At 43.0% G+C, this 27344-nt stretch overlaps 3 protein-coding genes across 5 annotated transcripts; 2 read left to right on the top strand and 1 right to left on the bottom strand.

Moving 5' to 3' along the window:
* The first annotated feature begins 756 nt into the window (after positions 1-756).
* LOC134285307 (uncharacterized) lies at positions 757-23302 on the top strand. The gene is made up of 2 exons (XM_062845868.1): positions 757-15210; positions 22395-23302. The coding sequence occupies exon 1, from the start codon at positions 868-870 to the stop codon at positions 5614-5616; it is 4749 nt and encodes a 1582-aa protein (XP_062701852.1). The 5' UTR covers positions 757-867; the 3' UTR covers positions 5617-15210; positions 22395-23302.
* LOC134289873 (uncharacterized) lies at positions 5690-7117 on the top strand. Its single transcript, XM_062856552.1, has one exon. It carries the CDS (start codon positions 5690-5692, stop codon positions 7115-7117), a length of 1428 nt encoding a protein of 475 aa, XP_062712536.1.
* On the bottom strand, positions 15702-22263 carry LOC115265478 (uncharacterized). Of its 3 annotated transcripts, none has more exons than XM_062845867.1 (3): positions 22042-22263; positions 21915-21988; positions 15702-21858 (listed from the first exon to the last, which is right to left on the bottom strand). In XM_062845867.1, exon 3 carries the CDS (start codon positions 21765-21767, stop codon positions 15726-15728), a length of 6042 nt encoding a protein of 2013 aa, XP_062701851.1. In that variant the 5' UTR covers positions 21768-21858; positions 21915-21988; positions 22042-22263; the 3' UTR covers positions 15702-15725. The 3 variants fall into 3 exon arrangements, with proteins under 3 accessions (XP_062701851.1, XP_062701849.1, XP_062701850.1); XM_062845865.1 differs by having other exon boundaries at positions 15702-21988; positions 22042-22117; positions 22178-22257; XM_062845866.1 differs by having other exon boundaries at positions 21915-22263.
* Positions 23303-27344: the final 4042 nt, after the last annotated feature.

Here is a 27344-nt window from a genome sequence, read left to right as displayed (position 1 = left end):
GAATTTTGCAATGTTTTGCGTGTTTCGTGCTGTGCTAATCATTTGAGTGACAATTTATTCAAATGAAAAGGAATTGATTTTCAATTAGTGTGTGCTCTGATTGAAATCATGTAGTAAGAAGCACAAATGACGGAAAAGATTTTTTGAATGAATGAGATCATTGAAATTTGATAAAACTCTAAGAATCCAGAAAAATTCTAAAATGTGCAACAACAGTGAAAAAATCTAATATTATTACTTCAAATTATTATAAAACTAACACATTTTAATGCGGAAATAAATGTATTTTACACAAAAAAATATAACTATCACTATAACAAACAATAACAATATGATTATTTGGTCAACATGATAATTACTTTGAGTGACCGGAATTAGGAACACAAGTGAACGGAGTTAGGAGCATACTGATTGGAATTACGAACAACAACTTGTTAAAATTGGCGGCCATTTTCAAAATAAGTGGAGTACTTGCAACCTTGATTATATTTTTCTAGCAATGTAGAGACATAATGAAACAGCGTTGCACAATTACAGCCATTAAATGCAGAAGATGTGTTTTCTACAGCTGTTAGACTTAGTGCATCGCCTTAAGTGAACGAAATTAGGTACGGTCACGGTACTCTACAATTTGTTAGTTTTCCTAATTTGTTCCTTATTATACTAAGTGATTTGAATTTCTTAAACACTAGTTGGAGCAAAACATTCATTGTTACAACTCGACGGATAGGCTAAAGTAGAGGACAAATCAATCTTAAAACTTACTCACTATCCCAACAAACGAGTTCGCTCTAAAGAGGTCCGAAACTGATCCGCTCCTGTAACAACAATCTTTAAGATTGATTTATTACTTGCAAGCTCGGGAAGATGACGGGAGTTCAACCGAGCTCGATTGAAATATCTACCGATGCGCAATGCATTTTATGCAAGAAACCGAATAGTGCAGAGGCCAAAATGGTCCAGTGCGATGGGTGTAGCCGGTGGTATCACTTTTCGTGTGCTGGTGTCGGCGATAGTATCGAAGCAGATGATCGAAGCTATCGATGCGCTTTATGCCGACCACGGGGTTCCCGTACGTCGTCGTCGATACGGTCAACACCGTCGACTAGTGCAAGTGCGAGAGAAGCCAAGTTGCAATTGGAGATGCAGCAGTTAGCAGAGGAGAAGGAACTTCAGGCGAAGTTAATGGCAGAGAAGGCCAAGTTGGAGAAGGAGTTCTTGGAGCGGAAGTACAAGTTGCTCCATGCGCAGTTGGATGAGGATGCAAGGGCGAGTTCGAGAGCAAGTGTACAAAGCGGTGTCAGTTTACCCGGTAGCGACGACATTGTTCGAGACTGGATTCATAACCACCAAGCGATCCTGAGTGCCAAATCTGGGAAAGTTAATCCCACTGGACTCACATCGCAGGCGGGTGGCCACGTTGTAGCAACAGAATCCATACCGGTCTCAAGTACCGCGCAGGACAGCTTGAATTTAGCCTCAATCTCTGCGGCAGTTGACAACGAAGGGAGATCCAGGCAGGTCGTCATTCAACCTGTTATGAAAATTATCGACGACGTCATCTCTCCTATTTCGACCGTATACCAAGGAGGGTTCACCAGCGTAGCCAATCCCGCTTTGCCACGAACACCCCTGCAGCAATCAACACCCAGGACATGCTCCGTTTCGCAGACGCACATTCCAGCAACACAGCCGACAGTATTGCGGCAAACTGATGTCAACCCGAGTCAGCGTGCGGGGCCTGCAGCAACAACATCAGGAGGATACCAACAACCTGTCGACAGACCGGCAGCGATGCACCCTCCAGCAGGTCAGTACGTTCCGTATGCACCCCCAATTTCGACTATGGTGAGTTCTATCAGTTCAGAAGTCTTCGCCAGAGAAAGCGCAGAACCTAACGCGCAATACTATACCCGACCACCAAACACATTACCGTCAATGCTAGGGCAGTTAGGGCAATCTCAAACACGTAGGAACGAGCCAGTGGTGTACTCTGGTTTCGACAGTAATTTCAAAAGCAGAAATCAGCCTCCGTGTCTTTCGAACCCCCTAGTGTCACAAAACGTTCCCTACTCTGCTTCTCATTCACAATCTGTACCAATATCACAACCATGGGACAATCCTTATCCGCCACTTCGTCCTTCTGTAGTAAGTGTCTCCAGCTACCAAGGACCAATACCAGCTGTGCCGAATCCACAGTTGCAGTACGAGATGTCTCAACTATCGTTCGGCCCTAACCCGCAGCAATTGGCAGCACGTCATGTAGTTCCGAAAGACCTACCGTGTTTCACCGGTGACCCAATCGAGTGGCCAATATTCTGGAGTAGCTACAAAACGTCAACAGAGATGTGCGGATACAACGATTCTGAAAATCTGATGCGATTACAACGGAGCTTGAAGGGGGATGCGAGGAAAGCAGTGAGCAGTTTTCTCCTCCATCCGTCGAACGTTCCTGAGATAATCAACTCGCTGCAAGTGCTGTATGGGCGTCCTGAGGCCATCGTCAATTCCCTGTTGGCTGAGGTGCGGGCAACGCCAGCTCCGCGGCCGGAGAAACTTGGAACGATCATCAACTTCGGTTTGGCGGTCCGTAATTTTTGTACACATCTAGTGTCTACCGGACAGCATATGCATTTGACAAACCCGATATTGATTGAGGAGCTAGTGGAAAAACTTCCAGCCAACATCAAGCTGGATTGGGCAATGCATAAGCAACGGGTACCTAATGCAGATCTGAGAGCCTTCGCCGACTACATGAATGTCATCGTAACGGCAGCGAGTAGTGTCACGCCCGTTCTCACGAAATCCGAAAAACCGAAAGGGAAGGTCGAGATACATACGGTGAACACACGCAAGGACAAGGTAATCAACAAGAGCACAGTAGAGCCTTCCAACCAAGCCGGAACTGAGCGTCCTTGTGTGGTGTGTCAAAATACGGGACATAAACCGAAAGACTGCAGCACCTTCAAGTCGAAGACGTTGGAGGACAAGTGGAAAGCGGCACAAGAAGTAAATCTGTGTAGACGATGCTTGTATCCGCATGGTAAATGGCCGTGCAAGGCATCGAACTGCGGAGTAAATGGCTGTCAACAACGGCATCATCGGTTGCTCCACCCAGGCGATCCTAGAGAACCAAGAGCGGAGGCCTCAACTCAAAGTTCCAGCGTCATCTCTGTTCATCAGCAGCAACACACAGTTCTTTTTCGTATCATCCCAGTAATCCTCTACGCTAATGGTCGGTCAGTGTCAACCTTCGCTTTCTTGGACGGTGGATCTGATTCAACCCTGGTGGAACGATCTTTGGCTGAAGCGTTAGGCGTAGAAGGTCCAATCTCTCCACTGTGTATGCAGTGGACCAACGGGGTGAAGCGTGTGGAGGACGAATCGCAGCAAATCCAACTAAATATCTCGGGACAGTCCGCGGAAAAGCAGTTCACCCTACGAAGAGTGCAAACCGTCGACAGATTAGAACTTCCGAGGCAGTCCGTGAACTTCGCGGAGATGAGAAGTAAATTTCCGTACATGAGGGGCCTACCGGTCCAAAGCTACAACGATGCCGTTCCAGGCATACTCATCGGGTTGGACAACACTAGGTTGAAAACTACATTGAAGCTGCGGGAGGGACGCGAAGACGAACCAGTAGTTGCCAAAACTAGACTGGGCTGGGTCATATACGGTCGATCTGGGAAAGATGTCGGGATCCCATTGCAGCGTGTTCACCATATCTGTTCTAAATCACGCGACGAAGACCTTCATGAATTAGTAAAAAGCTTCTTTTCTATGGAAAGCGTCGGCATTGCGGTGAACGAGGTGAAGGAATCAGCAGAGGATAAGCGAGCTCAACAGATTCTTCAAGCAACCACGAAGCGGACGGAAACTGGTCGATTTGAAACGGGGCTTCTATGGAAATTCGACCACATTGAGTTTCCTAACAGCCGCCCCATGGCCGAACGGAGATTGCAATGTCTGGAACGTCGCCTTCTCAAATCTCCTTCATTGTACGCCAACGTGAGGCAGCAGATAGCGGAATACATTACCAAAGGTTACGCGCACAAAGCAGTTCAACGAGAGATGGATGAGATGGATCCGAAGCGAACGTGGTTTCTGCCGTTGGGCGTTGTAGTGAATCCTAAAAAACCCGAAAAAGTCAGGGTTGTTTGGGACGCCGCTGCTTCGGTAGAAGGCGTATCATTGAACTCCGTTTTGCTTAAAGGCCCGGATCTGCTCACACCTTTGCAAGCAGTCTTGTGCAGATATCGACAAAGGGAAATTGCCATAAGTGGCGATATTATGGAAATGTTCCACCAAGTGCTTATCAGGCGAGAAGATCGTGCAGCTCAGTGGTTCATGTGGCGGGACAGCCCATCCGATCCAATTCAGGTCTACATTATGGACGTTGCCACGTTTGGATCAACGTGTTCCCCGAGCTCAACGCAGTATGTGAAGAACCAAAATGCGGAGGAATATGCGGCGGAGTTCCCGGAAGCTTCTGAGGCGATAAAGGAAAATCATTATGTAGACGACTTCCTCGACAGTGTCGACACGATTGCAGAAGCAGTGGAGCTAGCGCTTGGCGTCAAAAAAGTTCACGAAAAGGCTGGATTTCTTATTCGACATTGGATGTCGAATTCTACGGAAGTGCTGGAGCGGATTGGAGAGCAGAATACGCAGTTAGTCAAAAGTTTCACAATGGATAAGGGCAGCAACCTGGAACGGGTGTTGGGAATGGTTTGGCGACCACAAGAGGATATGTTTGTTTTCTCCCTAACTTCTCGAGAAGACCTGCGACGTCTATTAGATGGATCTACTGTACCAACTAAACGCCAACTACTCAGCTTGGTAATGAGCGTGTTCGACCCGTTGGGGATGGTGGCTCCGTTTGTGGTGCACGGCAAGTCAATAGTGCAAGACGTGTGGAGATCCGGAATCAACTGGGATGAGCGACTTCCTGCGGATATCGTACCTCGATGGGAGCAGTATGTCAAGCTACTTCGAACACTGGACACGGTGAGGATACCCAGGTGCTACTTTCCAGGCTATCACCCAGAAGCATATAACTCAAATGAGCTGCACATATTTGTGGATGCCAGTAGCGCCGCATATGCCGCCGCAGCCTACTGCAGGATTGTGGACAAAGGAGAAATACGCTGCTGTCTGGTGTCTGCAAGAACCAAGGTAGCGCCGATCAAACTGCTGTCGGTGCCCCGGTTGGAGCTACAAGCTGCTGTTATCGGCACGCGGCTCATGAAATCGGTTCTCTCCAATCATACAGTTCCAGTCAAACGAACCGTACTATGGAGTGATTCTTCAACAGTCCTGAACTGGTTACGGTCGGACCCCCGAAACTACAAACAGTTTGTGGCGTTCCGGGTAACAGAAATCCTGGACGAAACAGAAATAAGCAATTGGAGGAAGGTGCCTACCAGGCTGAATGTTGCCGATGAAGCCACCAAGTGGGGACACGGCCCATGTTTCGACGAACATAGCAGGTGGTTCAAAGGTCCTGAGTTTTTGTATAAACCAGAATGTGATTGGCCAGCTGACGCAATAGAATCAGCAACAACGGAAGAGTTAAGAGCAGTCCATGTACTTCAGCAGGTAACTACCAGTAATTGAATTTGAACGCTTTTCGAAGTGGGAAAGAGTAAACCGCACAGTGGCGTTTGTGTTGCGGTTTGGCGACAAGCAGATGCATCGGGATAAAGCAGGACCTCTCAGCAGTGAGGAGTTAAAGCGGGCGGAGACAGTCATATTCAGACTCATCCAAGGAACTGAGTATCTGGAGGAATTGAACATACTTCGCAAAAATGATGCCGCACAACCAGAACAGCATAAGCAGGTCCAGAAAAGCAGCCGAATCTTCAAATTATCCCCATTCTTGGATCCCACCGGGGTAATTCGAATGCGTTCCCGCATTGCAGCAGCAGAATGCATTCCAAGTGAAGGCAAATTTCCCGTGATCCTGCCGAAGGATCACCATGTCACAAAACTAATCATCAATTGGTATCACCGGAAGTACAACCATGCCAATAACGAAACGGTGGTTAACGAGATTCGGCAGAGGTTTCACGTTTCTGAATTGCGGAGAATCGTCAAGAAGGTGGCCAGCAACTGTAACTGGTGCAAAGTATACAAATCCAAGCCCCAGATCCCATCAATGGGTCCTCTGCCCTCTGCTCGTCTAACGCCGTATACGAGGGCTTTTACCTTTACAGGACTGGATTATTTCGGGCCAATAAATGTTCGCCGCGGTCGTGGAGGCGTCAAAAGATGGGTTGCGCTTTTCACCTGTCTAGGAACCCGAGCAGTCCACTTAGAAATAGCCCACAGCCTGTCTGCAGAATCCTGCAAGATGGCAATTCGCAGGTTCATCGCCCGCAGAGGTTCGCCTCAGGAAATTTATTCAGACCAAGGGACCAACTTTCAGGGTGCCAGCGCGGAGTTAAAACAGCAGATGGAGATAACAAACCGAGATCTATTGGAAACCTTCACGAACGCAGAAACGCAATGGAAGCTGAATCCTCCGTATGCTCCTCATATGGGAGGCATATGGGAAAGGCTCGTACGGTCAGTCAAGACTGGCTTGACGCACATGGAGTTGCCGAGGAATCCGGACGAGGAAACGCTGATAACGGCTCTAGCAGAGGTGGAGTCCATGGTAAATTCGCGCCCTCTAACATATCTACCGATCGACAGTGAGGAGAGCGCTGCCTTGACTCCAAATCACTTTTTGCTGCTGAGTTCTAGCGGAGTCGTCCAGCCATCGGCACGGCCAACGGAGGAAAGTGAAGTTCTGCGGTCAAACTGGAAGCATGTTCAGGTTATGCTGGACCGCTTCTGGATGAGGTGGATTCGTGAATATCTACCTGTGATCGCCCGGCAGCCGAAATGGTTTGGAGAAGCTAGATCTATCAAAGTGGGAGATCTGGCGATCGTAGTGAACGAAGGCGTCAGGAACAGCTGGACCAGAGGAAGAATCTCCCGAGTATATCCTGGACGTGACGGACGAGTACGAAGCGCAGATGTGCGAACTGCTGCTGTCATCATGCGACGACCGGCTACTAAACTCGCCATCCTGGATATTGCCAATGAAGGAAGTACCGCTGAAGAAACTTGAAGCAGTACGTGCGGGGGCGTGTTGGCAACACGGACATGCGCGTTCAGTGCCAGCGGTTCAGCATCACCCGTGCGAGTACAATGAGAGGTCATCTGATGATGATCGACAGACCTGTCATCGTTATTGATCCCACACGACCGAGAAAGTGCATAGTCACGATTGCAAAAATTTGTTATTCTAAATTACTCTACAATTTGTTAGTTTTCCTAATTTGTTCCTTATTATACTAAGTGATTTGAATTTCTTAAACACTAGTTGGAGCAAAACATTCATTGTTACAACTCGACGGATAGGCTAAAGTAGAGGACAAATCAATCTTAAAACTTACTCACTATCCCAACAAACGAGTTTGCTCTAAAGAGGTCCGAAACTGATCCGCTCCTGTAACAACAGGCTTAGTGGGTTTGCCTAGAATCAAATGAATTACCCTGTGTTTTACTAAATCAATAGGTTGACGAAATAATAATCCAGACGCATATGAAGGCCGTATACAATATGTAGCTGGGAGATGGTAACCTTTTTTTTTTTGTGTGTTTTTTTGTCGAGAGGAGAAGGAAGATGTGGCATACCAGTTTAGCATCCTATGCACAGAGATGCGAATCGTCAGCATTCGCGCATCATCGTATACCGCGACCCAACCGCAACAACAATATTCGCGGTCCGTCAGACATCGCGACGTCGCGACGCGCACGTCGTCGGTCGTCAGCGACACGAAGCCTCGAGCCGGTCGGACAGGAGAGACCGCGCCGCCGACGATCGTCCTCTTTCGCATCGCAGCAACCGGGTGGCAAGCACGTGTCATCCAAAACAGGCTGGAAGCAATTTTGCGGCAATCGGCTGAAACTGTAGTGCGGAAATTTACAGGACGCTAGTGTAAAAAATGAAGAAGTGTTTGGTGATCGCTTTAATGTATATAAGGATGACCGTGACAAATTTGCGCTATACGCAACTGACGATTTTCCCACACTTGTGAATTCCAGAGAATTACTCCAAACAGAATCACTTAGGTGACGAACGACGATTTCCAAACCATCTTACATGGTAACATTTCAAAATTGAAGGGTTCATCCTTACCAGAAGAGTGCATAATTTATTTCCCATCATACTTTTCGAAACCATTTCTCATAGCTTAGCAATGCATATGCAACCCGTATCTTTCAACACCACTCAAACAATAACAGTTCAACTACATCGCGTTTACATTACACAGCATTCTTACTCTCCGTTCTAATTCTCACATAGCGAACGACGACATACCCAGTGACCCACTAATAAAGTAATAAACATCCATCGACACATCCATCAACTCTCACGTTCCGATTAACTTAAGTCACACCATATGGTAACTCACCGCATTCTCTTTCTTATTGTCTTTCATATGTTTTGCTCTTGCATTCTATACTTTCTCTCAAGTGCTCGACAGTACAGAACGACGCGACGGTTATTATGAATTCGGTTGGAAATCAAAAATTTTTTTTTGAGAAAAACATTTTTGCTAATTTTGGGTTGTTTACAACATACATCGGAAGTGACGTATATGATAATGCAACATTGAACGCACACAGCGCGCCTCACCCGGTACTGAAAAAAAGTGTCGCTAGTCGAAAAGTGTCGCCAGTCAAAACGTCGCTATTCGGTTTGGTGCTGGCGCCTTAATAATTCTATTTTCCTTGTCTAACTAATCCAAGCCGACGCCCACGAAGCAATCAGAAGACCGTATGACAAATGGTTGTCAAAGTAACGCCCCGACGCCAAGTTAGATAGACTTTCCGGGTTTGTATTCGATTATCTTTAATTATCCATGTACTGACCAAGTGAAAAATGTAACATTATAAAAACTAAAGACAAGACGAATAAAGAGCATTCTATTTTCAAAACCCAACAAATAAGCTCGTTATAAATTATTATCTAACAAAAAAAAGTGGTAGTGGAGTTTTAATTACAATAAGTGGTGAATATGAGAGCGAACAAATTGTAACCGAAAAATGCAAAGAATTTGATCACGTTTGGGTAAAACTAGTCATTGAAGATAACATTCATATTTTTTCAACAGTGTATTTTCCTCCGGAAGAAGCTTAAAAAGAATCATATGAAAATTTTTTTGATCTTACTGATCGTATTATTTCTCAGTTTAAACCTGAATCTAGTGTTCACATATACGGTGACTTCAATCAAAGAGAGGCCAAGTTTATTGTAGATGACGAAAATGAGTCATTGTTGGTACCTATCTTAGGAGATAATGAAACACTTCGAGCACTATTTGATAAAAGTGCAGAAATAGGACACCATCAAGGAAATCTCATAAAAAATTGAGCGGACCTGGTGTGATGGTTAGAACTCTTGACTATCATGCCGAGGACCTGGGATCGAATCCCACTCCCGACAAACTCGCAAAATGTGAGTTCTTCCATCGGAAGGAAAGTAAAGTGTAGGTCCCGAGATGAACTAGCTTAGGGCTAAAAATCTCGTTAATACAGATAAAAAAAAACATAAAAAATCTGTTACTTAGACTTACTATATACTAATATATCCGACAATTTCTGTGTAGCTCAATCTCCCGTGCCCTTATGGCCCCGTGCCCCTTTTCCACATTGCGATTGAATACTGCATATTTATTCATGACAAGGCGACAATATTTCGATATAAATTCGTCTGAACCATACTTTGACTTCAGGAATGCAAACTATGATCTACTGAAATATGAAGTGAACGGTGTAGATTGGCAAAACTTATTGCGTGATTATGAAATAGAGCAAGCTGTAAATATTTTCTATAGGACCATATACGACACTCTTGAAAAAACAGTTCCTTTGAAGCATAAGAAAAAATCAAATGCTCAAGACGCCCGTGTGGTATAATAGGCAGATCATCAATCTCAGAAATAGAAAACAAAAGGCTCATAAGGCCTACATATGAAAATCTTGCGACCTATATGGATACATGCAATCAGCTTAACTAAGAAATGAAAAAAGCTTACGAAGAGCATAATCACGGTGTGCCAAAAACCGTTATTATCAAATAAAAATGTCCACCATATTGGCACCCGTCATTCGAAAGATATACTATCCTATTATCTACTCTGAAAATTTGAAAATCTTTCATCGAGGGAAATTGAAGTTTTCGCCATTTAAGCATATTGCGTTATTTCTATACAATTTTCATATATGTATGAGTAAATATGAACATATCGTGGTTCTACGGCTATTTGTGATTTCAACAAATCTATTTACATTAGTTTTCCAAATACTTATCAACATGTATGATATCCAAGCATAGTTTCTGCAAATTAGACAACATTTTGTTAGAGGAATCACAAGTTACAATAGTTTACTCTGATATCCCAACATATTTCCCTAATATGTTACCTATATTTCAGTTACTTACATATAAGTTTCAAACCCGTATACGTCATCAAAACATTTTTTTAGCAATTTGTAATGAATATACGTGATTGTTGAGCATATATGCGATAAATTTTGAACCATTATATTGCTGGGTTTGATAAGCACGCTGGCTTAAGAGTTTAAGACATTTATAAAATAATTTGAAAAAGTGTTAGGAAGAAAATCTACCACATGTTTAAAATATTTTCTAGTCTACCATAAAAGAGTAAAAATGTGTCTTTAACATGGATAACCGATCTTTTTTAAAAATAAAAAAATATATTCCATCAGATAATTGGAGTTATAGCTTATGGTATTGGGTATCAACTCCAATTTATCAAGAATTAAGTGAGATTATGAGATTATCATATTTACACATTGTTGTTACAAATTGTAACAACAACAATATATATAGTAGCATGGGTAGAAATAGACATTTCACTCCTGCACACTTTTTGAGTTCCATTTTGGCCCCATATAAACTGTGCAAAATTTCAGCACGATCGGAGAAACTATATTTTAGCGCCAGCCATTTTATGTTTTCATACAATTTACTATGGAAAAAATCACCTTTTCAAAGACAAATCGCCAAAAGTGGCCCCTTTCTTTGATTGAGCTGAAATTTTGCACAGTTGATATGAGGGCAAAATGGCACTCAAAAAGTATACAGGAACGAGAGTTTTACCATTTTTCCCATATAACCGTGCCCCAGACTAATACATATGGAACAATATATATAATCTTGTGTTTGACATTTAGGTTGAAAATTGCATAAAAAATTTATATTAATTTTCCTATATTTCAAAATGATTAGCTATTGTGATTCTTGTCGTATCTAATTCAAAGTTATCTTTGAATATCATACACTTTGGATAGTATTTGAAAAACGAATGTTTATTTGGGTTGAAATTATAAATGGCCGTAGAACTACGATATGTGCATATTTACTCATGTAAGAAAATCCTATAGAAATAACGCAATATGCTCAAATGACAAAAACTTCAATTTCCCTCGATGAAAGATTTTCAAATTTTCAGAGTATATACTAGGATAGTATATCTTTCGAATGACGGGTGCCAAATTGGTGGAAATTTTTATTTGTTAATAACGGTTTTTGGCACACCGTGTAATGCGTTATTAGAAAATAATATTAAAACAGATCCTAAGCGATTCTTCGACTACGTTAAAGGTAAACAAAAGTCAAATAAATTACCATCAAAAATGAGTCTCGACAATAGAACTGGCAATACATCAAGTGAAATTGGCAACTTATTTGCTGACTTTTTTCAGAATAATTACACAGCGCATAGTAACGCTGAGCGTGATTTGCAATACTTTTCATGTTTACATGAGTTCGGCAAAGATATTACTGTATCCAATATATCCTTAATCTTTCAGGACGCGCGCACTCAAGCAACCGAAACTGCACCGCGCTTGCGCTGTATACGATGAGCGAGGTTTTTTGGTGGTGTTGTACTTTTTACAACAGCGCGCGTCCTGAAGGGTTAAAAGAAATTGTGAATACGTTAGGATCTTTGGATGTTTCAAAAGGTGCGGGGTTGATGGCTTACCACCTTTATTTTTAAAGAATCTATCAAATGAATTAGTAAAACCTTTATTTTGGCTGTTTAATTCATCTTTGGAAACGGGTATTCTCCCACCAGTGTGGAAGCAATCTTTCCTAATCCCAATTTTCAAAAACGGTAAAAAATCTGAAATAAGTAACTATCGTGGGATTGATAATAAGTATTCCAAAGCTTTTTGAGTCCATAATTATAGGCAATTTATTTTCTCAGGTCAAGTCTTTAATAACTAGTCAACAACATGGATTTGTGAAAGGACGATTAACAACAACCAATTTACTTAATTTTATAACATTTACTCTAAACGTAATGGACAAAGGAAACTACATTGAAGTTTTATATACTGATTTTAGTAAAGCATTTGATAGAGTTGACATTCACTTGCTGCTTTTTAAATTATCCAAATAAGGTTTCAATCCTATGCTTCTGAGATGGATTGAGTCATACTTTACAAATAGAACGCAAAATGTAAGAATTGAGGAAAGTTTATCCAAAACAGTAAATGTATCATCCGGAGTTCCACAAGATTCGCATCAAGGTCCATTATTGTCGGCCCGCCACCAAACCGGACTTCGCACAATCAAGTTGCGACGCGACCCAACTCGCGACGTTTTTTAAGCACGTGAAAAGTAGTGCGCATCCTTCCCGTTGTTGTCAGCAACACAGCGCACTAGATGCGAAACAGTTGCGACACTTGTGGACCAAGAAAATTGCAATTTTTGTTTGAATGTCGGTCTTGATTCCAACCGGATAGACAATACTATTAATTTTGTTTGTGAACGATATTGAATCCGTTGTTAAGCGAATTCGCCTTTCCATATACGCTGACGATATGAAACTTTACATGAAATCAACATTTTTTTAACTGGTGTAACAAAAATCTTTTAGAACTTAATGTTAAAAAATGCAATTTAATTGCGTTCACAAGAAAACTGAATTTAACCCTTGAAACAATAACCCTAGGTCAAAAAAGTGTAGAACGATGCAACTAGATTAGAGATTTAGGTATTATTCTGGACTCAAAACTAACCTTTGTTAATCACTATAATAATATTATATACAAGGCAAAAACATGCTTGGGTTCATCAAACGTTTCGATTTGCTCTTTAACGACCCTTACACAATTAAAACACTTTATGTTACGTATGTAAGACCTTTACCTGAATACTGTAGTATTGTGTGGTCTCCACATGAAAGAACTCATATCAACCTATAGAGTCGGTACAAAAACAGTTTTTATTGTTTGCTTTGAGAAAACTAGGTTGGGCGGCGAACTCACCACTACCATCTTATGAGTCACGATGTGCATTGATTGATCTAAGTTCCCTTGAAAAACGAAGAAAGTTTGCAATGATTGCATTTTTAAATGATGTATGCTCTCCGAAAATTCTTGAAAACATAAACTTTTATGCTCCCACTCGATCATTAAGGAATAGAAACTTGTTTTATATAAACAGTCATCGAACATATTACGCCTTGAATAGGCCTTTAAACATGACAATGTCTTGTTATAATGAACATAGCGATAGAATCGATGTAACTATGAGCAGGAACATGCTTAAAAAAGCTTTTTATGCTAGAAGTCAGGCGCAATTAGGTTAATGCAAGTACAACATTACTGTAGCTATTAGTATATAAACAATTGTAACGGTCTACGAATTGATTGACGACAATAAATAAATAAATCAAAACGGTGAGTCGATAAGGAGAGCGTCCAACATAGCTCTGGTCCTCACAAGTTCCTACCTCATGCTTCCACAGGTCAAGCGAGAGTTGTTTGCTTAGCTGGTAGTGTAGCCTGGGCACTGTTGTCCTTCTGATTTCAGCTAGATTGAGGAGGTACGACCCGAGCGTCTGTTCACCAAGGAGGTGCGGCTCAAACAGCGTCTGTTCTGGCATCCAGCGGCTGAGTAAGAAACGCTGCACCACACCCAGCTAGATCCAAGGTGGTAGCCCCATCAGCGTGGTCGTCCCAGTGTTGGTTGGGACGATAAACAGAACTGGCACAATGGCCCTCTGGCGAGACAGGTGTGTTGGCGTAGGCCTAATAAGCCACCCGTTAAAATCCCCATTGCGAAAAACATAGGAGAAAATACGACTTGATATAATCGGCAAAGACCCACGCGACGAAATACGGACTACGATTGGAAACTTGGAACATGGAATTGCAAGTCACTAGGTTTCGCAGGATGTGACAGGATTATTTACGACAAACTACATCCCCGCAAGGATGTGCATGTTATAAATTAAGGGCCGTTTCTCCAACTACAGCATCATCAACGACCACTGTCCACACGAAAGGAGACCTGATGACGAGAAAGAAGCGTTCTACGCGCAGTTAGAGTAAACATACGTTGGTTGCTCGCCGCGTGACGTGAAAATCGTTGTCAGCGACGACATGAACGCGCAGGTAGGAAGGGAGGAAATATTCAGACCAGTAATCAGACGAAACAGCCTGCACGCCGTATCGAATGATAACGGCCAGCGATGCGTAAACTCCTGTGGTATGGTAGTCCGAAGCCCCTTCTTCCCCCGCAAAGATATCCACAAAGCCACCTGGAGATCACCCAACCATCAAACAGAAAACCAAATCGGCCACGATCTAATCGACAGTAATTTCTTCTCAGATATAACCAATGTCCGCACATACCGCAGTGCGAGTATACACTACCCGCCAATAATATGGAATCGTTGCAATACTCAGTATTGCTCACGGAAAAAAATCCATTCCCAAGACCATGAATATGACTCATAGTTTCCCGATATTTTTATGATTTTATGTTATAAATATACACCATGATTAAATTTTATGATTTTATAATTGATTTCACCATAACGCTATGCACCCGTAATTGTTTTGGCTTTCGACGACCAAAAATAGAAAATATAATCATGAAGCTATGATTAAATTAGCTGGGATCATGAGTAGCATTCTTGAAGCCAAGAATAATTTTCATAAACCTGGATGCAGATCCTGATGCTTTACCACCACATTCATAAAATTATGGTTGGGTGAGGTAGAACCATGCATAGAATTCATGGAATCAAAAAATACTTTTATGATTCCGTCGTCGTCGGACCTCAATGCTTCTCAGTCAAATTAATAAAATCATGGTTGATTGAGATGGTGCTGTTGAGGTTGTATCCAACTCTATAGAGCAACACAATTTGTTGGTGGTGTATGCTTTAAGCTACAAGTAATTTTTATTTAGGTTAATGCTTCATTTAGTTCTTAAGTGCTACTTACAATTTTGGTATACTTTTCTAGAAGTGGCGATGAGAATGGATTCCCCGTCTTGCTCTTGAGAGTTTAGCTCTAATCTATGGATTAATGTAATTTAGTATTTGTTTACGTTTCGGTACTAAGTACTTACAATAGGGTTCGTCGAGTCAATGCTAGAATTCAAGATGCTCGGTAACTAATTTATAATTTATAATTCAGTGTTGGCACTACAAGAATAATAGAAAAAGGTTTTAGAAAAGGCAACTAGTTATTGTAATAAATTTCACCTTAGAATATAAAATTTGGGTACAGCTAATAGGGAATAATTCAAGAATAACTGAACAACTGAAATGCGATACAATGCTGTCTACAAATCTGCAAGTCACTTTGTTTTGAAATTCGTCTACGATTATGACATATCAATTTTCGAGTCCAGAGTCGAACGTAGAGACGGAGTTGGCACAGTCAGCAGTGTTGCCATTACGGAGGGGCTTATCGTCACATCCCCCCGCTCGTAAACCTTGGTGTTGATCCTGAAGCTCGGAACCAGGTTTGCATTCATCCATGACGTCCAATACGGCAAGTCTAACAGCTGGTCGACGAACTATTCCCGTTGATGTTCGTACCAACGCCTGGCGAACTCTGCCGTCTTTTCCTACGATAACTTCCTCGATTCGACCACGTGTCCACTGATTTTTCGCCTTTTCTCCAACCACGAAGACCAAGTCGCCGACTTCTAAGTTCTTCACATCCTGAAACCACTTGCAACGTCGTGTGATCGCTGGAAGGTATTCCTTCAGCCACCTGCGCCAAAATTCATCTGTAATAGATCTCGCCAACTTCCAGCTGCTTCTTAGAACTGAGGGACTGTCAATGTTCTCCGTTGGCAGAAACTTCGCCCCGGATGAGTTACCCAGTAAAAAATGATTCGGCGTCAAGGCTTCGTCATCTGCCGACTCCAGAGGAATATAGGTGAGTGGTCTGGAGTTCACCATCATTTCAGCTTCTAACAGGGTTGTCTCCAACGTCTCGTCGTCAGGCTTTCGAGGACTATCCAGTATCGCCCCAATCGCAACCTTTACCGATCGAACTAGCCTTTCCCATGCACCACCCATGTGTGGTGTTGCTGGCGGAATAAACTTCCAAGTGGTCTGGGGGCTTGTGAACTTCTCCGCTAATGCTTCGTTCACAATTGCAATGTTTGCTTTCAATTCGTTGCTTGTACCTTGAAAACAGGTTGCGTTGTCGGTCCAAAATTCGTTTGGTAGTCCTCGGCGAGAAACGAACCGTTGAACGGCCATAATGCATGATTCAGTGCTCAAGGTGTGAACAATTTCCAAATGCACAGCTCGGATGGTAAGGCAAGTAAAAAGTGCTACCCACCGCTTTGAATTATTTCTACCCACCTTAACAAGCACCGGTCCGAAATAATCCAGTCCAGTATAGGTAAAGGGCCTTATGAACGCCTTCAGACGCATTTCAGGAAGAGAAGCCATGGCGGGTGGGTTCGGAACCGCCTTGAGCATGCGACAATACAAACATTTCCTGATAATCTTGTCCAACAGTCGTCTCAGAGTAGGAATGTCGAAGCGTTGACGAATTTCATTGAAGATAGTCTCCCGGTTAGCGTGTTGATAGCGACGATGAAACCCGTCTACCAGTAGAAACGTAATTGGGTGCTGTTTGGGAAGGATTATAGGATATTTGGTATCCATCGATGTATACGGTGCAGCGCCAATCCTTCCACGACTTCGCAGAATACCTCTCTCATCTAGGAAAGGCCACTTGGTGTAAATAGGACTGGAACTTCCCACGGCGTTGTGACGTCGCTCTGGCGGCCCTTGACTTTTACTAAGTATGATAACTTCTCTAGAGAATGCTTCGCGTTGTGCTGCTTTCAATAATGCCACTTCAGCATGCTGCAGCTCATCACTCTTGAGGATACCATGCTGCAAAGTGTGTCCATCTTTCTTGCGTCGGAGATTTTCAAAGAAACGTAACACGTGCGCTACTACACGATGCATTTTCGACCAACTGCTGAACCGAGAGTAATCCATTATTGGATAAAAATGCGCAAGATGACTATGGGCTGGTCGTAGTTCCACTTCTGTTGAAGTAATCGGACGCTGTCGGGGCCAGTTTTCCTTTGAATCGTATAGGAAATTCGGACCTTGGAACCAGGGACTGTCCATGGATATTTGTGGGCCAGTACCCCATTTAGTAGCAAGATCAGCAACGTTTTGTTTCGATGGCACCCATCTCCATTCGTTCTGCTCCGTGGATGTCAGAATTTCGCCAACACGAACCGCCACAAATTTGTGAAATCGTCTATGGTCGTGCGATCGAATCCACGCGAGAACGGTCCCAGAATCACTCCAACAGTAACGCTGACAAATTGGATAGGTGTGTTGGTTTTGAATGGTGTCTAACAGCCGAACACCAATAACAGCTGCCTTCAACTCCAGTCTGGGAATCGAGAGAGTCTTCAACGGAGCTACTTTAACTTTCGCTCCTACTAGTGCTAATTGTATGCCGTTTTCGTCTTCCAGGCGGAAATACACGACGCAAGCATACGCAGCCTCGCTAGCGTCGACGAAAAGATGCAGTTCAATTCGGCTGGAATTCATCGAAGGAAATGGATGGAAGTAGCATCGCGGTATGCGAAGCTGTTGCAATGATTCAAAGTAGTTCGTCCATTGTTGCCACCGTTTATTGAGGTCGTCTGGTATCACTTGGTCCCATGCTGTGCCTTTTGCCCAAATGTCTTGAAGTAGTATTTTTCCGTGCACGAGATAGAATGCGATAGAATCAAGCGGGTCGAACAAACTCATTACCACTCGAGCCACTTCTCGTTTTGTCGGTACATGTGTTTCCTGAAGTACGTACATTAGGTCCTCTCTCAGGCCAAAGGCGTAGACAAATACATCCTCGAACGGCATCCACTTCATTCCAAGGACCGACTCGGTTCTTCCTCCGCGTTCTAAGTCCATATCCTTTGGTTGGGATTCCGAAGTCTCCCCGATTCCCTGCAATACACTTTGCTCGTTGGACAGGAAATGTCGCAGCGTGAAGCCAGCTTTGGAATGAACCAGCATAACTTCCTTCACTACCTCTATAGCTTCTTCCGTGGTGTGGAAGCTATCAAGGTAATCGTCCACGTAATGCTTTTTTGTGATGGCTTCAGTGGCCCTGGGATACTCCTCGGAAAATTGGTGGGCGTTAAGATTCTTCACATACTGAGCGGAAGCCGGCGAGCACGTGGAACCAAATGTTGCGACGTCCATTATGTATACCTGCGGGCGATCCAAGGAGCTTTCACGATACAGGAATCGTTGCGATTGACAATCAGGAAAACGAATCCTAATCTGGTGGAACATTTCCATTATGTCTCCACACACTGCTACTGGATACAGGCGGAATTGGTATAGTACATATGGGAGCGGGGTAAGCAAGTCTGGTCCTTTCAGTAATTTAGAATTGAACGACACCTCTCCCACTTTCGCCGCGGCGTCCCATATCAGACGGACTTTTCCAGGTTTTCGTGGATTGGTGACTACGCCAAGTGGGAGGTACCATACCCGTCCAGCTTCAACCGAGGTTAGTTCGGCTAATGTAGCTTTGTGAGCATAGCCTTTACGCTGATACTCTTGAATCAGCTCGCCCACGCGTTTCTTTAGATCCAAGTTGCTATGTAATTTTCGTTCGAGTGCTATCAGCCGACGTACAGCCATTGGGTAGCTGTCAGGAAACTGTGGATAGTTAGTTCTCCACAGCAGTCCTGTCTCAAAGAAAGACCCGGAGGGGTCACGTCTGGTAGTCTCCTCCAATATAAACCTGGCCCGTTTATCTTCCTCGGATTCTGGAGCCTCGAATGGACTTGAGATCCCAGAGTTTTCCAGGCAGAAGAAATCGCGAAGTTGTTCATTCATCTCCCTATCAGAATCCGACGTAGCTCCCGCATGGAAATTTACAACTGCCGAATTTGTAGCGTTGTCGTGGATACAGCCATAGATACTCCAGCCCAGGCGACATTTTGCTCCAATTGGATCAGCCGGTCTTCCCTCTCTTAGCTTCACTGGCACACATAGCCTCAGGTTGTCTAAGCCTATTAGAAGTTTCGGTTGTATTAACTCATAATCTTCCATAGGAAGACCGCGCAGGTGTGGGAATCGTTGTGCCAAGTCTGAATATTTAAGCGACTGTGGAGGCAGTACTAGACGACTAACAGTACGAGCATCGGTAAGTTCGTACTGAACACGACTATTCTTTCCGGAAATATGCAACCGAACCCGCTCCGACTTCGACTCAACACGCTTGACGTCTCCAGTCCACTGCAGTGTCAAAGGTTCGGCTTGACCACGGACTCCTAGCTCTTTAGTGATGGATTCTTCTAGAAGGGTGTATGAGGAACCCTCATCGAGGAAGGCAAATGTTGTGGTGGAGATACCGTTATTGAAAAGAACGACGGGTACAATACGGAACAGTGGCCACTTGAGATGTCCAGTGGATGCGTGACTGGCGGATATTCCAACGTTCTCAGGATGAGGGGAGGATGTGTGCAGGAGCGTGTGATGTTTTTGTCGACACCCTTCGATATCGCAGCCTTTCCAGGAACGACACGGCCATTTTCCATGACCGTTGAGACAAGTTCTGCATAGCCCCTTCTGCCGAACTAATTCCCAGCGCGCGTCCAAATCCGCATTTTTAAACTGCTCACATTCCGCTACTCGATGACCCACGCGACCGCATGCTAAACAGGGCTTACCTGTTTTCGGATGGTACGAAGCACTAGTCGAAGCTTCGGATGGTTCTTGTTCCTCAGAGTGCATATGGAGGCCACCAAAGTCTTTTGACTTTCGTTTATCGCTCCGCGAGATTCCAGTCATTCCGGGCAGCTCGAACGATACTTCACTGGCAGCGGTCACAATTCCGGACATGAAATCTCCGAAGGTTTCGAGGGTCGCAGGTTGCGTTTTGCTTTTGTAGATGGCCCAGTCGAGTCTCATAGAGCCAGGCAGTTTCTCTACAAGTTCTTGCATCAAAGCTGGATTCGAGAGATGGTTCTGCTGATTGGCCGCTTTAAGATGATCTACAAAGTTTTGCACCGCGAGCCCGAACTGGATCACGGTTTCCAGCCTGTCGTGCCGCGGAGCTGGAACGTGTTGAATTTTATTCAACAGTGAGCGTATGATAAGCTCCGGTCTCCCGTACAGAATGCGCAAAGTTTGAATTACATGCGGAACGCTCGCCGGCAGAAGCAGACGACTTCTCACTGATTCCAGGGCGTGGCCCTTCAGGCATCGTTGTAGGCGTACAAGGTTTTCTGCATCCGAGTAACCGCACGCATCCGACGACTGTTCGAAGTTGCTTATAAAGATGGGCCACTCCTCCGGATTCCCACTGAATGTCGGCAAATCCTTTCCTAGAACCTGTCGCGCTGCGATTTGTACTTGTGAGAGCGTATGTGTGTTGAGAGAAACTGCAGATGGCGAAGCTGAAACGTGCTGTTGAGGCAGTCCCATAATCAACGACTGAGGATTAAGGGTCTCTAGTGGTGATAGTTGATGAGGTACGGACGCATGTCCAACGTTTTCCGGAATTTGATTACGGTTGGATGTCCTCACTTGTCTGTCAACTTGTTGCTGATGATGTATAGCTTCTAAGGGCTCTAACGGCTGTCGAGATGAGGAGATATTCATCTGGTTCTCGGGAATTTCGGTGTGGTTGACAGCAATCGTTTGTCCACATCGTTGGCCAGCCGAAATTTTAGTATCTTGCTCCGCTAACCAATGTGTTACCTTCTGCTTGGAACTTACGATAGAACTCGAGGAGGAACTCCTGAGCGATTCGCACCTGCTGTTTACTTCAGTTAGTTGCCGAATGATTTCCTGACGCTTCTCGAACGATTCTCGTCTAACCTGCTGTTGTTTCCGCTTCAACTCAAGCTCTTCCTTTAATTTTCGATCACGGAGCTGGTTCGCTTCATCCGCTAGCTTCCGTTTTTCTTCTAATCGACGTTCTTCTTCTTCCATCTGTTGCTTCTTAACTTCCTCTTGTTCACGCAGCTCTTGTTCTGCCAACATTCGCTCCTCCTCGACAAGCTTTAGCTGCTCCGTAAGCATAGCGGCTCGAACACTAGACGTTACGCTTCCAGATGGATCCACGTTCTTCTTTGTTCTTCGTGAAGCGGCTTTCGAACTCACCTTGGAACTGCCTTTCGCTCCTTTAGAGCGATGGTGCTCACTGGGAGGCGGCACTAGAGTAGCGTTGTCAGAGACTCCTTGCTGCATACATCGTTTACACACATATGGGACTTCAGGCTGCCGGATCTGCTCGTCAACACCGGCGCAGCCGAAGTGCTCCCACAACTTACAACTCTCGCACTGTACCATCTCATAGTCGGCCGAATCTCTTCGAGTGCAGGACTGGCAATTACGGGGTGATTTCTGTTGATCTGCCATCCTCTGATACCCAGACAAAATTCTTAAAGAATGTTGAGGTTGTATCCAACTCTATAGAGCAACACAATTTGTTGGTGGTGTATGCTTTAAGCTACAAGTAATTTTTATTTAGGTTAATGCTTCATTTAGTTCTTAAGTGCTACTTACAATTTTGGTATACTTTTCTAGAAGTGGCGATGAGAACGGATTCCCCGTCTTGCTCTTGAGAGTTTAGCTCTAATCTATGGATTAATGTAATTTAGTATTTGTTTACGTTTCGGTACTAAGTACTTACAATAGGGTTCGTCGAGTCAATGCTAGAATTCAAGATGCTCGGTAACTAATTTATAATTTATAATTCAGTGTTGGCACTACAAGAATAATAGAAAAAGGTTTTAGAAAAGGCAACTAGTTATTGTAATAAATTTCACCTTAGAATATAAAATTTGGGTACAGCTAATAGGGAATAATTCAAGAATAACTGAACAACTGAAATGCGATACAATGCTGTCTACAAATCTGCAAGTCACTTTGTTTTGAAATTCGTCTACGATTATGACATATCAATTTTCGAGTCCAGAGTCGAACGTAGAGACGGAGTTGGCACAGTCAGCAGTGTTGCCATTACGGAGGGGCTTATCGTCACAGGTGCCATGCATAAAATTCATGAAATTAAGAATTACTTTTATGATTCCGTCTTCGTCGAACCTCAATGCTTCTCAATCAAATTCTTAAAAGCATGGTTGAGGGAGATGAAGCCATGCATAGAATTCATGAAATTAAGTATCACTTTTATGATTCCGTCGTCGTCGGTCCCAAATGTTTTTAATAAGATTAATAAAACGATGCTAGCTAAAACCATAAGAAAATAAAATACGTGATATCAGAGCTCATTTCTATGATTTTGGGACCTATCCATCATCCTTTTTTTCTACGAGCAAGCAGCACTTTTTAGTTGGCCTCCTGTTAGTGAAGATATGTCATGTTCAAATATAAAAGAAAACAACAATGATCGAACTCACCGGATAATCATATGTATTTGGCTGGTTTACTATTTTTTGTCTTTGGCTGCTACATCCAACGGGCTAAGGATGCCCTCCAAACCATATCGATTGTTTACTAGTTAGTTCACATCACTTGCTGAGTCTCCGAAGTCGTCGAACGAAGGATAAACCGGAAAAATAGAGCGAATTACCGTAAATTAGCGCACGCGATTCCCACTTTGCTTCACCCTCCGTACATAAACTCGGAACTAAGACGGATGGCACAACGAAAACGCGAACTGGGCACTGTTTACTTTTTGCGCGTTTACTTTTTAGTCAATCAACTCCCAACAAACTGCCGAATCTTACGGGCACACTGTTTTGATGTTTCATTTCCTGATATATGCACATTTAAATATTACTCTAACCAGAAAAAAACTTTGCAAAAATAGCAGGTTCAACTTTTTTACATGTATGTGCTGGACGACCGCGCGATTTATATAGGTACACCGGGGCAAGTGGGACCTAAAAAAATGCTAGTTTGGTTTTGTCAAGCCAAAAAAATCTTAACATAAATAATTTAATAATTCCAATGATTCTAAAAGACATTGTTGGTATATTTCTTCTTATTAATGGGCATTAAAACTGTTTAATTTTTTGTTTACATTCTGTATATTATGCATATAATGAAAATTGGAGCAGATCTTCATTTACTCCGTATCACGGGGCAAGTGGGACCTACTCGGAATTTTTGTACAAATGGCTTAGTATGATTGCTGCATATATGTAAGGTAGCATAAATTATAAATATCTTATGCGAATACCTACGTTTAGCGATTTATGTTGGAAGAGTTTTGTGGTATCGTGCATAAATTACGTAACACATATAATAACAAATCACTGAGAAATAAATTGATTGAACGCTAGCAGCTCGTGCAAAACAAATTAATTTCATTTATACAAAAAGCACCATAAAGTTAATGCCGAAAGATTTTCAAACTTCTTTTTCATATTACGTAGTTGATGAATCTCGCCAAAAGATTTTTCAAGATTTACAGATGTTATGTTTACGCTTACATAATTTTACGATCATTAGAATAAGTCGTTTTCCATTTTTTTATACTGTACATATGGCCAATTCCTTAACATTCACAAAAATTAATTATGCAGCGAAAAACGATAAAATAATGGAATTTGCTAAGACGAAAATATGAAAAATAGATGGTTACGAAAAAAATATGTTGTTCCCAAGACTTAATCATATTGAACAATATTTAGCCTCATCATGAGAACAGAAGTAAAGTAATTAAGTATAATTCAACGAATGATTACTTAAGGCACCGATGTTTACTTCACTTTTGTGTGAATTTCGACTTAGGCTGAAGAAAGCGAGATCAAACTGTGTTTGTTTACTCTCATAGGTCTCACTTGCCCCAGATGCTGAAATGCACTGGGGCAAGTGAGAGCAGTTTACTAAAGGTAATAGATGATAATAAATTACAGCTTTTTCGATTAAAATAACTTGGAAGCACTCCAAATATTATACATACATACATACATACATTTATTTGTTCAACATCATTAAGACAAGACATAATCAACAATAGTACGCCACAATACTCGGTTCGTGGCTGCCGCTCTCCATCCTCGGTCGCGCCCAATGCTCGCCAAGTCACGCTCCACCTGGTCCGCCCATCGTGCTCTCTGCGCTCCACGCCTTCTTGTGCCAACCGGATCAGTTGCAAACACCAGCTTTGCAGGGTTGTTGTCCGGCATTCTTGCAACATGCCCTGCCCACCGTATCCTTCCGGCTTTGGCCACCTTCTGGATGCTGGGTTCGCCGTAAAGTGCAGTGAGCTCGTGGTTCATCCTTCTCCGCCACACACCGTTCTCCTGCACACCGCCGAAGATCGTTCTTAGCACGCGTCGCTCGAAAACTCCGAGTGCTTGTAGGTCCTCCTCGAGCATGGTCCATGTCTCGTGCCCGTAGAGGATCACCGGTCTTATTAGCGTTTTGTACATGGTGCATTTGGTGCGTGGGTGAATCTTTTTCAACCGCAGTTTCTTCTGGAGCCCGTAGTAGGCCCGACTTCCGCTGATGATGCGCCTCCGAATTTCACGGCTCACGTTGTTGTCAGCCGTCAGTAAGGATCCGAGGTAGACGAATTCCTCCACCACCTCGAAAGTATCCCCGTCTATCGTAACATTACTACCCAGACGGATCCGGTCGTGTTCGGTTCCGCCTACCAGCATGTACTTTGTTTTTGAGGCATTCACCACCAGTCCGACTTTTGCTGCTTCGCGTTTCAGGCGGGTGTACAGTTCTGCCACCGTTCCAAATGTTCTAGCTATAATGTCCATGTCGTCCGCAAAGCACACAAATTGACCGGATTTTGTGAAAATCGTTCCCCGGCTGTTGAGCCTGGCTCGTCTCATCACACCTTCCAGAGCGATGTTGAAGAGTAGACATGAGAGTCCGTCACCTTGTCGCAGTCCCCGGCGAGATTCGAATGAGCTGGATAGTTCACCCGAAACCCTTACGCAGTTTTGCACTCCGTCCATCGTTGCTTTAATCAGTCTAGTCAGCTTCCCAGGAAAGCCGTTTTCGTCCATGATTCTCCATAGCTCTGCGCGGTCGATACTATCGTATGCCGCTTTGAAGTCGATGAACAGGTGATGCGTTGGGACCTGGTATTCACGACATTTCTGGAGGATTTGCCGTACGGTAAAGATCTGGTCCGTTGTCGACCGGCCGTCGATGAAGCCGGCTTGATAACTTCCCACGAACTCATTTGTTTTAGGTGACAGACGACGGAAGATGATCTGGGATAGCACTTTGTAGGCAGCATTCAAAATAGTGATCGCCCTGAATTTTTGAAAAATCCGCAATTTTAGGACTGAACCAAATTAATCACATTAAAAACCAACAGAACTGCTATCTGGACTTTTTATTAACAAATATTAACGAAGATTTCTGTGTGACCGAATCATTAACTCCATTGTGGAAAAATGAGGCTTTCCATACAGCAATCGAATATTCTTTATTCATACATAAAAACCAAAGACCCAACGACTGTGAATACGAGGAAATCTTTGAATACCAATTGGCGAACTATAAAAATATTAAACGTAGGTTAAGTAGTGTGAATTGGCAAGTAGTTTTAAGAAACGAAGGAAATGTCGATACTGCTGTAGACGTATTTTACAAAATTTTATCGGAAATAATTATCCAAGAAATTCCTTCAAGGAAAAAACGTCGTAGCAGAAATTTAAAAAACCCAATCTGGTATAATAGACAGATAAAAAATTTGAAGAACCGCAAACAAAAAGCCCATAAAAATTACAAGACACACAATACCAATGAAAATCTAGCAAATTATTTGGATATATGCGAGCAACTGAACTTAGCCATCAGTAATGCATTTGAAGAATATAATTCAAAAACTGAAAGCGAAATAATGTCCTGTCCAAAGAACTTCTTCAACTACGTAAAATCCAAATTAAAATCTGACAATTTTCCATCCGTTATGCATCTTGATGAATCTGTTGGTGATAACTCGGAAAAAATTTGCAATCTTTTTGCAAATTTCTTCCAAGAAATCTATACAACATTTTCTGAAGAAGATCGTGACCGCGATTATTTTGCATTTTACCCAGAATTCCCTAGGGACATTGGCGTAAACCAACTCCAAGTGCAGGATATTTTACATGCTCTTAAGAATCTAGACGCCTCAAAAGGTCCTGGTCCTGACGGGATCCCCCCAGTATTCATGAAAACTTTAGCACAGGAACTGACTGCTCCTTTGTTTTGGCTTTTTAATATGTCGCTGGAATCTGGTAATTTCCCAAAACTATGGAAAAGCTCTTTTCTAGTACCTATTTTCAAATCTGGCCGAAAATCAGACGTACGTAATTATCGTGGTATAGCCATTATCTCTTGCATTCCGAAACTTTTCGAGGCAATTGTCAACGAAAAGCTATTTCTCCAAACCAAAAACAGAATTACTGATATGCAACACGGCTTCTTCAAAGGTCGGTCGACCTCAACAAATTTACTGCAATTCATAGACTATTCATTAAACGCAATGGATAATGGAAACCACGTGGAAGCTCTCTACACGGACTTTAGTAAGGCATTTGATCGCATTGACATACCAATGCTACTTTTCAAACTACAAAAAATCGGAATTGAGCCAATTCTCCTGAAATGGCTTGAATCATATCTAACTGACCGTCAACAAATAATTAAATTCAATGGAAACAAGTCAAACCCAATTCAAGTCACTTCAGGTGTCCCCCAAGGCTCTCATTTAGGACCTCTTCTCTTTATTATGTATGTAAACGACATTTCCTTCATTTTAAACAAACTAAAAGTTCTAATTTATGCCGATGACATGAAGCTCTTTCTGGAGATACGAAATGAAGAAGACATCAATGTATTCCACAATGAAATTCACATATTCTACGTATGGTGCAAAAAAAGCCTTTTAGAATTAAATGTAAAAAAATGCAACTTAATATCATTTAGCAGAAAAAGAACAACACCAAACATTTCAGTTGCATTAGGAAATCAAAATGTGGAAAAATGTGAAAGAGTAAGAGACTTAGGAGTAAT

The sequence above is a fragment of the Aedes albopictus genome, chromosome 1 (genome assembly GCF_035046485.1).
Source record: "Aedes albopictus strain Foshan chromosome 1, AalbF5, whole genome shotgun sequence".
Taxonomy (NCBI): Eukaryota; Metazoa; Arthropoda; class Insecta; order Diptera; family Culicidae; genus Aedes; species Aedes albopictus.
Note: the sequence above shows the minus strand (reverse complement) of the source record. Positions and strands in the feature narration are given on the sequence as shown.

Bases quoted from the DNA above. Each gene is read 5' to 3' on its own strand.
- LOC134285307 (XM_062845868.1), top strand. From the start codon at position 868: ATGACGGGAGTTCAACCGAGCTCGATTGAAATATCTACCGATGCGCAA.
- LOC134289873 (XM_062856552.1), top strand. From the start codon at position 5,690: ATGCATCGGGATAAAGCAGGACCTCTCAGCAGTGAGGAGTTAAAGCGG.
- LOC115265478 (XM_062845866.1), bottom strand. From the start codon at position 21,767: ATGGCAGATCAACAGAAATCACCCCGTAATTGCCAGTCCTGCACTCGA.